This window comes from Onthophagus taurus, chromosome 6 (assembly GCF_036711975.1).
Source record: "Onthophagus taurus isolate NC chromosome 6, IU_Otau_3.0, whole genome shotgun sequence".
NCBI lineage: Eukaryota > Metazoa > Arthropoda > Insecta > Coleoptera > Scarabaeidae > Onthophagus > Onthophagus taurus.
In genome coordinates, this window is record NC_091971.1 from 21,306,941 (window position 1) to 21,320,060 (window position 13,120).

General features: G+C 34.9%; 1 protein-coding gene across 1 annotated transcript in view; it reads right to left on the reverse strand.

The window, feature by feature from the left end:
- Nucleotides 1-655: 655 nt before the first annotated feature.
- The window catches only part of LOC111422698 (uncharacterized), a 44,104-nt gene continuing 31,639 nt past the window's right edge, over nucleotides 656-13,120 (reverse strand). The window contains exons 2-5 of the mRNA XM_071196525.1: nucleotides 10,867-11,017; nucleotides 1,213-1,353; nucleotides 942-1,157; nucleotides 656-760 (exon numbers count right to left, since the gene is read on the reverse strand). Of these exons, the coding sequence (XP_071052626.1) occupies nucleotides 656-760; nucleotides 942-1,157; nucleotides 1,213-1,353; nucleotides 10,867-11,017 (613 nt within the window). The remainder of the gene's footprint in view (nucleotides 761-941; nucleotides 1,158-1,212; nucleotides 1,354-10,866; nucleotides 11,018-13,120) is intronic.

Genomic DNA, 13,120 nt, shown 5'->3' on the forward strand with positions numbered 1-13,120 from the left:
GAATATTGTGATACGAACGTGGCAATTGTGATTTTTCTGTAAAACGTTGATTGTTATAGTTTGATATTCAGTTCACGTCTACCAAGAAAAGCAAATGATTACTTCTCTCTTGACATCAACGCAAAACGAAGTTCGTATAAATGAGAAGGGGTTCGTTTTAATTATTTTCTCCCCGGTGTAAATATCAAACTGGATTATATGTAGATTAAAATAGAGATAAACATTTTTAGGGTCCGTTTTAATTAGAAGCAACATTACAAATAACGAGTTTACATTTTACCCTTTGATTAAATGATAAAATTTAATTTGTTGGGTTAAATTAAATTAGAGATTTTTTTTTGTTTGAAAGGAATTAAACGATTTTCGTTCTAATAAATCAATCAATATTATTATTATGGGGTATAATATAGTAATGTCATAAACTAAATTATCGCCACATAATGGTGTTTGTGTATGAGTGGGAACTCATTATCGTCTTGACGCTTATGTTAATACCATGGTGTGCGTCATTATTGTTTATCACGATCATTACACTTTTTTCTTATCGGTGCATTAAATAAAGCTAAACAATTTCGTATCTAATTATTTTTATATTAAATTATATTTAATTTATAAAGTAGTTAACATTAAAATTAATCTTTATAACTAAATTTTTTCATAAATTTTTGTCGCTGTGTTGTAAAATTTCATCAGGTTTTCTATGTTCAGTTTTTATTTTTCCAATTATTTCATCTGCAAGTGCATACATTTCGTGTACAGTCTAAAAAAATAATGGTAAAGATTACGGGTGGAAAAGAATGTGCGGCGGTTTGATGTAATCATTTTATAGGGATAATATTTCTGAAGACTCCCACACAGCTTTTCCGCGAATATTTTCTTTAGTTGCTAGGCTAATATTTCTTTCGTACACACTGAAAGAAGCGGGAGAAAAAATTTATTACCTCACAGTTTTTCAATTCTTTTATCAATGGATTTTCGTATTTGACAAGTTCAATGCCTTCAGTCCCAAAGTGCGCTTCTTCTTCATCAGTGTCCTCTCCTAAATTATTTTCTATCGGAGACAATGCATCAATTTTTTCACAGTGTGTGCTTTCAAGTATCGGTAAAGTTTCTATAGAACTCGATCGGTTGGTTAACTTTAATCTTTTTGTTTTAGACTAAAATTAATAAAAAATATATTTTGTGGCAATAATTTTTTAATAAATATCTAACATCTTTTTTTGTAGAAAATTCTTTTGGATTAAAATATTTTTCGATTAACATCACTGGATGATTAGCCATTTCAATGGGAGCTTTTTCTAAGGGAATTTTACCAACCAATACCAAATTTTTCACCCTTTCCAATTCTTTAGCCTGAAAATTAATTAACGGGTGACAAAAATTTATTTGAAACCGACGATTTATACCGGTAATAACATCGTTTTTGGAATGTAAAACTTTCAATCTAACTTTACCATTCATTTTCATTAGATCAATAAATCAAATAAATCGTTCTTTTATGAAAAATAGGTAATTTTAAGGTACTGATTACAAACTTTTAAATCGTTTTAAATATTCGAACGAGGTATGAATAACCATTTGTAGCCAGACAATTGTGATTTGATTTTATTATTACTGTTTGTTTATATTAAAACTTACAAAATGTGCATTTTTACGTAGTTTGTGAGAGACGGTAGTGACTTGGTAACGTCAGATATAAGATTCCGAAGATGGACATTTCCGAGAAATTGCGGCTATAGCATCGGATTACATTTCCAACTATCCCGACCATACATTTAAACCCCAAGAAAAGTACAAAGAGGAAACTAGATGCGAGCATTAGCATGATTTTATTAAAATTTAAAAAATTAATTGATCAAATAGAAGGGTTAATAACTGAAACTCTCCAATAAATTCTGTAAATATGGGAACTATAGAAATTCTTGGGAAATACACCAATGGAAGGGGAATTAAAACAAATGCAATTCTTCCAAACTGGTTTTTTGGATAACATCAAGATGAAGAAGAAAAGAAGCAGAAAAAAGTTACACGTTTTGAATAATAATAAGCATTTTATTGTTTTTGATAATTACAATTTTCCCCTTAATACATCCTAATATAATATATGTCATTAGTATATTATTTTCACCCTCTACCCTCTTCCTCCATTTCCATACCCTCGGCTCCTCGGCTCCTCGGCCCAATCCTCCCCTCATCCATCCCTTTGTCTCCTCACCCCCACAACCATTCTCATCCATCGTTTCCCCTCTCCCCCCTCTCCTAAGATCTGCCCTCGGTCCAACTCCTCCTCCCTCAACTCACTGCACCCACTCAACATATGTTCCAACGTTTCCCATTCCTCCCTGCATAGCCTACACCACCTCTCCTCATCGGCCATCCAGTATCTGTTCGCTCTCTCCTCGTTTCCACAACGGAACCTAGCCACCAACTTCTTCCCTTCCTCATCTCCTTCCAATAACAAGTATCTAGGCAGCCCCTCCGTAATTATGTCCCTGTATCTTTCGTTATACCTCCTCTCTTTTATTTGTGTCCTTCTTTCCTGTCTCTGCACATCTCGGTCCCTATCTCTCAACTCCCTCCACATCTCCCTACCCACCCTTTGTCTACTATTTATCTCAGTTACCGAGTAGCCCGCTCGTCTATAATAGTTGTCTCTGTCTCCTTTCCCATATCTGATCGTTCCCTCTCTAATTTCCCTCCAACACTCCCCCAAGATCCCGCAGTTTGGCCTCCCTTCTATTCTTTCTTCATATTTCACTGCTCTCCTGCCCCCCTCCACTCTGACTTTATTCACCTTCACCTCTTCCCTCACTATATACCCCGGTGTTTCTCTCGCCACCCCAAGCACCCATCTCCAGTAGCTAGCTTGCACGTCCTCCAGCATTGCCTGCTCTCTCCATCCCCATACCTCTGCTCCATACATCATCACACTGCTAACCAGACCTTCAAACATAATCTTCCTCGCTGCCACATTCCTTCCAAAGACTCTCTTCCCCAACCCCATACTTGTCCCATCACCTTATTCGCCTTTTTTGCCATAGCTATCACATGCGACCCCTCCCTGTTGTCCTCCCTGAACACATACCCCAAGTAAGTATACTCCCTAACCTCCTCGATCTCTTTTCCCGCACATCTCCAGTTTTCTGTTCTTTCCCCCCCCCCCTTACAAAACTTCATCATCCTTGTCTTCCCCACATTCACTTCCAGCCCGTTCCCCCTAAAATATCTTTCCAACGTTTTGAATATTGAGTCAGTAAAACCATACGATTGTACGAGACTTTTATAATGAATTAGTTGGCAGTGATTATCATATTCAATACATTTGACAGTTAAGTTAACATGCATAATTGGGCTTGTTAATAACGTGGATTTGCTGTTACACCTTATTTAGAAAATGGTCAGTCATGTGCAATCACAACGCGAATCCCGCTGACATTTTCATTTACCGCCTCATGCTCCTGTTTAGACTGTTAACTTAAAAAATGGTGGGCCGAATAATAAGAAATTATAGAAACTTAGAAAATTAGAAAAAAATATAGAAACTGTACGAGTAGTGACTGCAAGAAGTCGTCAAAAAATTGCAAGGCGTCATAACTCATTTCAACCTCAGCGAATATGTTAATAAACATAACTTTTGATATTAGGCCGCTGAAGACCCTCATCAAATTCATGAACAACCTCGCCAAAGTTGCAGCTTGATGTGTGATGTCTGTCGCGATATGTTCGAATGCTGGAAACCATTTTTATTTCACGATAATGGCTACAAATGAGAATACTCGTTTCCTACAAGATGATGCAACTTGTCACACAGCTAGGGTTACATTGAACTTTCTTAGACAATTTTTTCGCTTCACCAGTAAAAATGCGAATATTCATTAGTCTTCACGATCGCCAGACCTGAGCTCATGTGACTATTTTTTAGAGGTACGACTTTATTCTTTTTGGGACATAAGAATTTTGTTATTGACAAACACGAATGTGGAACAATATCCTGCTTTTCCATTATGAAATGATTGAGGTACTTCCCCATTTGTTTTTCCTCAGTGCTCCAAGTGTGGTAATGTTGTGATCGACTAATATTTTATTGAAGAGGTCTACAGAAGAAAACCTGTTGTTAACTTGTTTAATGCACACAACCCTCATATACAATTCACGATTGAGAAGGAGAATAACAACTCGGTCCCCTTCTTCGGATTAATCAATCGCCTTGGATTGGTATCGCAAACCTACATATACAGGAAGGTTTCTCAACTTCTATTCTTGTCATACCCCCAGGATGAAGCTCAATACCTTCGTAGGGATGAATAACCGTGTTGTGCGAATTTGTAATAACACCTTTAGATTAAAGAATCTGAGGCTTCTGTTTACCATCTTTGTGAATAATGGCTTCCCCCTTCTTTAGTAAATAGGTTATAGTTCACATCTGGTTCATCAGCTGCCTCGGGCGACACAGAATATGGGTCTGTCCTCAATAGATGTGTCTCTGATTCACACACCTGATTTGGATGTGTGCCTTGTGAGTAGGTACGTCAAACTTCCGTTTGTACCGGGCCTCACCGACAACCTTATCAGTCTTTTTAAAGACCAACCTCTCAAGTTTGCAAAGTATACTTGCAAGCAGCTAAGGGGCATCTTCTCTGGTTTTAAAAATCACCCCCCTGATGGTCTCAGTTCCAACCTGATTTATAAGGTTAGCTGTCAGGGTAGCAGTAGCTGTAATGTAGGTGTAACGAGCCCATATTAAAAAAATAAACTCAAACAACATCAAAGGGATTGTAAGTTAAAAAAGTCAAATGCTAAGGCCTGAGTAGAACATCACCTATCTACGGGACATACTTTTGACTTCGAAGGTGCATCCATAATCTGCTTGGAGCCATCCTACTTTAAGCGTCTGATTTTGGAGATATTTTACATTCTTAGGGAAGCTGATTCCGTCAGTTTCCGTTGTGACGTTCAGAATGTCAGTGACATTTACTGTCATTTAATCAGTTTGCATGACAGTGCACGTCCCCCTCCTCTTGATGACTTTTCTTTCGGGGCTGTTTGGTTCTAGTCGGCACTTATTATTCCAGTCGGCTCTTTTGTATTGGCTTTCTCTGTTCGGCGTCGTCTTTCTTTCTCTTTTCGCCAACTAGGGAGATTCATGTATGTACAGGGTTAGGTTGGCTGCTTATTGACGGTTATTAATTCTCAATCAATCTGTTTGCTGTGAAGTGTGTGCTGCCAGAAGAGGCTTTTTTAATTTAACGTGGTTGATGCCAATTTTGCATCGTCATTAACCCTCTAATCGTTAGTCAAGGTTTGGATATAAGAGGTTGTCTAGGTTTATACGCAACCATACTGCTCATTACGTCATTGACAGAAAATAATACCAGGAAATAATTCAAATTTTTAAAATAATGTGGGAATATGGGGGAATATGAGGAAAAGGACAATCAAGGATGTAAACAGAATCAATCAGAGAGGACAATCAGCAAACAAAGGATCTAGAGAGCATCTACTACAGGAAACGAGTTCAGGGTCTCGACTCGAGACCCTGAACTGCTGAAGAAAGACAGGGTCGAGCCCTACTGTATGAGGAAGAAGAAGACAAAATTTAATAATAGTGTTGAAGTATATCAAAGAATTATTAATAATATCTCAAGATTTGCACTAGTTTACATACTTAAGGATAAAACTGATATTCAAATAGCTAATTAATTAATATTCTTAAGTACGAAGGCTTTCACGGCCGGTGTGAATTAAACTAAAATTAGAACTAAAACTAGAACTAACACTAGAAACTTTCGGGTTTTGCCGTGCGTCTTTTAATAAAAGGTTTGACGTTTCGGATGCCATGTTGCAACCTTCTTCAGAAACTGGTTCGAAGTCACTTTTATTAAAAGACGCACGGCAAAACCCGAAAGTTTCTAGTGTTAGTTCTAGTTTTAGTTCTAATTTTAGTTTAATTAATATTCCTTTTATATAAAATCGACAGCTATTAACAACTCTATACTATCATGAAGGTAATAACCGTGTAGACAGTACTTATAACAGTGGCATATAACTCAACTATTAATCCATCGTTTAAGTTAATCCCATTTGAAATAGTTTGTGGATACACTCAAGCACGAGATCCAATTGATATAGAAAACAAACAACAATTTATGCAGATTTGCATGAGTGAACACCATGATTTTCCAAAGCAACTATATGGAAATCATCATAAAAAATTATAAAATAAAAAATCAATTTACCAACAAAAGAGTGTCGTAAATATAATAACAAAAGTTGGCCCATATAATATAATTGAAATTATGGATAATAACCGATTTAAAATTGAGTTTTAAATAAAAAATTTAAACAGAAAACGTTATACATCAAAGAAATAAAACGTCGAATTGTTTTAGAATCGTCGTCCTGCCTCATTTCAGGACGACATGGAAATAATTACGTAATTCAATCATTAACATTCCCGTGTATCAATCACGCAGTTGTGTATTTATTTTACAAACAAATTGTTGAAAATATAGAATAGCCTGTCAATTTATGTTAACAACATTCTCGTTGAAATTGTTTCCAAATGTAATTATTTGGCTTTATCTCTAAATGATAACCAAAAAATGAATAAAAATCTTAAACAATAATGTAAGAAGAGATTTAAATTTAGCTATTGTAGTTAACAATAAAGAGAGTTAAATAACAGAAAAATTAGAAATATAATGTTGAGGACGAAATCTCATCTTAAGGGGGAGGAGTTCATCCCTCGAGAAGTCGTAGTCTTTAATCGTTTTTCCTAGAATATAAACTGCTTTTCCGTATCTTTGTTTCATATCTCGACGTCTTAGCTTCAGTTTTAGTTGTGCCACCAGTAGAATTGTTTGCCCATAAAAAATTAATTCTACTTTCAAATAAAGTGGCTTTAATTTCAACCATTAAATTTGTAGGTAAAAGTCATCAACCTTCTCCTATGAGAGTAACTCCATCTTCGTTATTTAAACGTTTAACGATTTACTACATCCCACTCAGATTGAAATCAATTTCGGAAACTCCTCCATATTTAGAACACTCGACCTTGGGAGCTCTCGTTGCACATTAGGTCGAGCTGCACGTTGTTTAGAACTTTGAGACTGTCAGGACATATGTATATTAGTAGTACATGGGTCGACAACTTAGGTAGGTAATCCGCAACCCCCCTCCCATTTAATCGATGGTAACATATACATAAACTCAAAGTCAAAACGGTCGGTATATCCAACTAGCTACAGGTACATTTCATGAAACAACGAAATAAATTGGTGAGACCCCTATTTTATTTCATGAATAGAAGAGAGTGATAGATCGTTATATACTGAAAATTACCTTTTTCAGAAACGAGTTACAGATCATGACGAAACAACTTCAAATATACAAATCGTTTCTAAATCGTGATAGAAAAGATATCAGAAAGTGGTTTACTGACAAAAAATTGTTACTATCTGAAAACTAACAACTACATTACAATATAAGTACGAAGGCTTCTAATTTTCTTCTAATTCTTCTAATATTCGGTTGTCAACTGCTTATCACCTGGTTGTAAGTGGCATTGCATTTGGTTATCATTCTTACAAGTTTTAGGTCTCCTTAGCTACGCTCACAGTGTTTTCTTCTACTTCTATCACTTCGGAATCTGTTCTATGACTCTAACAGTTTCGGTTTAATAAATATTCTCAGTCTCTTTTTCAAATACGACATTATCAAATATCTTTAGTCCTATGCGTAATATCGAAACTCCTCTGTACTTACTGCAGGTCTTTGTGTATAGGCACTATTCATTTTGTATAGGTGCTATTCCCCAATCTTGTGGTATTCTTTCTTTTCTCTAGGCATTATTACAAATTCTATAAGGTTACTCAATCGCTGCTACTCCCGCATTCTTCACCATTTCCGCTGTAATTATTTCTTCTTTAGTAATTTCACTGCTTTCATCGTCATCAGTCCCTTTTGATTCATCTGTTTCTTGATTTTCTATTGAGATCCCTTCTTACTTTCTAACACTTCCATTGAAACAACTGTTTATATTTTTGCGTTCAACAAGTCCTAAAATTGAATAGTTTGTGGGAGATACTAAAAACATACGCCCAGTGCAAAACTCATTTGCTCACACGCTTATGACTAACCTCACAGCTGGCCGAAAACCACTGTATAAACAAATGCGTATGCAAATTGTTGATATTCCTGTGATGGAAACATAAAAGATTTTCTTGCTGTCAGACTAAATTTGGCATTCTCACATTTTTGACTGCCCTGGGGTTCGAGACTATAACCTACAACCATAAAGGAGAAACGTGAAGTGTCACGATATTATTTGGAATGGTTAGAGGAGTAAGACTGAAATCAAGCATCATCGTCTCTAAGAAAGTCAATGGTAGGCAGAGAAACCGTTAACAGGTCACGATGAATCGAATCAAAATCCTTGCTGATGCTTGCTGAACAATCCTGACCAGCACTGATGTAATACTATGGCCTGGTTAAAAACTAGGTTGAAAATCTTCGATTAGTTTATCCCGTAGTCGGTGAGGTGACTTTTCTGTTACGTAACTGGTGACGTGGGGTTATACAAATCCCACTACATATTTTAAATTTGTAGAGGTAATGTATAAATAAAAGCTAGATTATGTTATTTATTCTTGTTTGATATGCATAAGGACATGAAAAATTAAGTTTTTGTTATACAGTAGTAAGTTATACAATGTAGTCAGTAAAGAGGCTTCAATACTAATAATAAACGAGAAAAAAACGTAATTTGAAACACACTTACAAGTTTTCACCAAGTTGGAGAAACGCAAATCCACACATTCTAATTGGCACAATCCTGCAATACAATTTCCGCAAATAGGACTCTTACAGTCCGCACAGACAAATTTGGTCTTTCTGTCCTGATTTCTTGGACACTTTTTACTTCTGACCTGCTTTTGGAGTAATTCTGGAGCAGATGGCTTCTGGAGGATTCTTGAAATACTCATCCGAAATTCACGAGACAAACGCAAATTCACTCTCTGCCAGCTACCTTGCCAAACATTTTGTGAAAACAAGTCTATTTTGTGGTTGATTACGTTGGAAACTAGAATACAGAACGTACGAGTTCACGAGATTAATATTCATTAGTGTAAAAAATATTGCAAGTGGCCACCGATTCGTTCATTTAGTTGTGGAGTACACCGTACATTTCTCGTCTAGTGCATCCACGCCACCTTTTGTTTCATTATAAAATTGAATCATCAAAGGCTTCCCTGATTGTATGTCTGTCACGGCGCTATGGTGCATAGAAGACATTAGGAGAACAGCTTTATTCCGCTTTGGCACAAATGATAAAAGTGTTAGTTCATTTGTAAATCCGTAGAGTGATTGAAACTTTCCTGGTTTTTATTGGAAGAAACTCTTTTGGCACTTCTCCTTTATTTTTTCGTAGAGTACCACAGTAAGTTAGTCCTCTCTTTTTTAGCTTCTGAACAAGTTGTATGGAAGAAAACCAGTTGTCCGGCGAGACGTCGTTTTTCGTTGGTTAGAGTTGCACCATCGCTTCCCTTACCTGAGTATATCTAGGCATTAAGAAGGTAATGCGTCGGTTAGTGCCATGATTTTCAGACCATACTTTCTGGACTTACAGAGGAATACACATCCTAAACTTGCAGCGCCCTCTAAAGCCTACAAGCATGTGTACTCTCCTATAGAATAGCACGTCTGGCAATTGCGTATGAACATATTGAAAATGCCAAAGAATTACAATCAATGTTGGCATGCAAAAAGTTGCAACTATACCAAGAGCATGGCCTTCCAAAACGTTGTTGGGGTTGTATAAGATAACTTCTAACAAATATAATTTTATTGCATATCAACCTTTGTTAGTTACTGCAATTTGAAGAAATAATTAAAAGGAATCGGATAATTTTACCGATTCGTAATGGAAATAATTCGTCGAATAAGTGCTTTGGCAGCATTACGCTTCTGCATAAAACCTCTAATTTCGCAATTTAACGTTCAAGTTTGTCATCAGTTGATAATTCGAAATGTATTAAATACCGTTCGGGGAAGAAAATTAGAAATTCATTATATGCGAAGCTTCATGGAAAACCAATAATCTCGAATGGCATTTACCACGTTCGCTACAAAAACCTCAAATTCAATCACTATTGAATTAAAGATTCTCATAGTTTGGAAATAATAGAGAAATTATTGTAGAATATCCACTCCAAAATTCCTAAGTTTTTATGGAAGTGGTCGTTAGATCTTTAGTGGCGAATCTGTTTCCAGTTATCATTTAACCATGTCCTATTGATACTTGGAATAATATAGCTTTTTATAGGTTTATTACACTTAATACTCTGAAAGCTTCGAAATAATTATTACAATGGTAATCATTAAAGCTTACATAATTGACAATATATTATGACGATAATGTGTTGCTTTTATACTTATAACTCATTATCTGTACTCTATCAGGTCGCAATAATTTTAATAACTAAGAAACGCTGGGTATAGAATCCAAACATGCGACATATTAACCTGTAGATTAAATTACCGGGGCCTTACATTATCGATGCGAAAGGTTGACTAGCTAGAGAGTACATCACTGAAGTTCAATATATCGTGGGCTCGAAGATATTATATCGATCCATTTCTAAAATTTTAATGTCAACGGTAGTTTCATAAATCAGATAGATGTATACTAAAATACAAAGAAATCGTTAAAGTTTTTTATGTAAAAGAACTTACTGCTTTCATGAAAATGAAAAATATCGAAAATCTTACCTTATAGCGAAAAACGGAATAAATATTTGTAATCAGTACCCAAAATTAGCTTAAGTGCGCGTATTTATATAATATTTTGTTTATTTTTTATCTTACCTGTCTACTTGAAATTCTTTTGCTCATATTTTCAGTATAATCTTCAACGATCCTTCGTTGTAACTTTTGCATATAATTTCTATCGGTTAAACTAACTAAATTTGATCCCATTAATTTTTCAACACGTGATTTTCCAACCGGATATATAAGCCTGGAAACAAATGCAATGAACTGAACCGTTTGAAACAAAACTACAAACTAGAAAGATATTTATGCAAATCCACGAAGTCATTGTCGTGTATTCCAACCCTTAAACACAACTTTCTCATCAGATTACACCGTACTTAAAACTTGTGTAAATTGGAACTCGACATGAAACAGGATATAAAAATTGCTTTTTTTAAAGCTTAAAAAGTTTTTACGATACATTCGCATGTTTTCATCAAATACTCATATACCAATCAGAGTATACTTTTTAGTGGATGTATATATAAATCTTTCTTTCTCGTGAATGTTGGATTTTAAGCTTTAAATATATTTTAAGAAAAGATTTTTAGAAAAATGCTACAAAAACTGAGTGTTGGGTCTTTTGTGATTGTGTAAAGTGCGATTTAAATAAAAGATGTTTTGTTACGTTACCGAAAAGAAGGGGTTTTCGCGTCCGTCTCAACCCTCGAACTTCGACCGTGTGCTGTGCGGTTAAAGCTTTTCGAGACGTTACCGACCGGTATAAACACAATTTTGTACGCCAACGTGGATAACGTAACACCCGCCGGAAGTAAATTCACGCAAAGTCGAGGGGTTTATAAAACGAGGGATAAAATTATATTAATTTACGACTTATAAAGAACAAAGAAAGCAATCCTAATAAATTTGAGTTTAATAAATTGGATACAAATGTTTTGTCTTTTTATATATCATGGTTGGATTAACCTAAATTTTCATTATTTTCTCTATCAATTATTTCAAAAACTGTGATAATGTTAATAATAATTTTGAATTAATCTCTAAATATGAACTATGACATGTTTATTAACACATATTAAAAAAATCGTATCTCAAAAAGTAATTGATTATGAGAGTATCATAGATATACAACGAGCTTTAGTATTACTGGTAGATTTGTAGGTAATTAAACCTCATTAGGGAGATATACGAGTCTGTTTGAAAGAAATTGGGCATGATATGCGTGCTTCCTATAATAAAGTGTTGAACAAATAGAAAAACCTGTCATTTGTTTGAAATGGAAATAACAGAAAGTGATGCAAATATTAATTTACAGGAGAGTAGTGATTTACTGAAAACATTATTACAATGTTTATTGATTGGAATTGTGATGGTTCAAGAGGTGATATGGACAAAGTGATATGTATGGTGTCTATGGTGACGTTATAGCTAAAGATAACACTAGACCAAAACCAGACAGTTTGATATAAACACCGGTTAAACGATTGAAGACTCATACAATTTAAATATGCCGAAGAAACTACTTAAAAAACGAACACAGAAAACATATGAAGAAAAAATCACCTCAGAAGAACCTTGTACACTGACCAGTCAACACTACATAAGTAAAATTTATGGTATATGTTATATGCTATTTGGGATACAGAATACCGTTTCAAAAATAGTCGAGTGTTGTGTAAAAAAATACCGACATTAAAGAAAATAGAAAAACGAAAATTCAAAAAGTATTTAAAATGAGAATTGTGCTCCAAGCTGATTTTGTTAAGCAGGGTAGTAACCAACTATTAAACCAGTGTTAGAAGATTGCATAGATTAAATAGTGTTTTCACGAGACATGTAATTTGCAACTTTGTATATAATGACAAGATTGTTATAAAAAGTGTATAACGTAAGAATATATACGTTTGAATAATCAACTTCCGTTATTATATTCCGCATACGGAACAGAAATTATGTCCATAAGTTGACTTGCGTTAGAGTGAAGTGCCTTCTAATGAATACGTCTGCTGTACAAAATAAATATATACGCGAAAAGCTATGTCTTTAAAATCTAAAACGTGTGCAAAGTTCAGCGTGTTTAAAATGAATGTCTGTAAACTGTTTTCCTTAAAAGCAATAGTACTGAGTAGAGAAGCAATGATGACGTTGGTGAACGTCAAATCACGTCAAACTAATGAAAATATAAGTAGCACATAGTATTCTTAATGAAGTAAGTATTTTTAATTTTATTATCACAAAGGTAATTTTTATTTAGGGAACAGCTGAAGCTTTTGGGGTTTCGGTATGTTGTAAGAGAAAGGTATATTTAGAAAGAAATGTACGTAATTGTGTATGCTAATAATAGCAA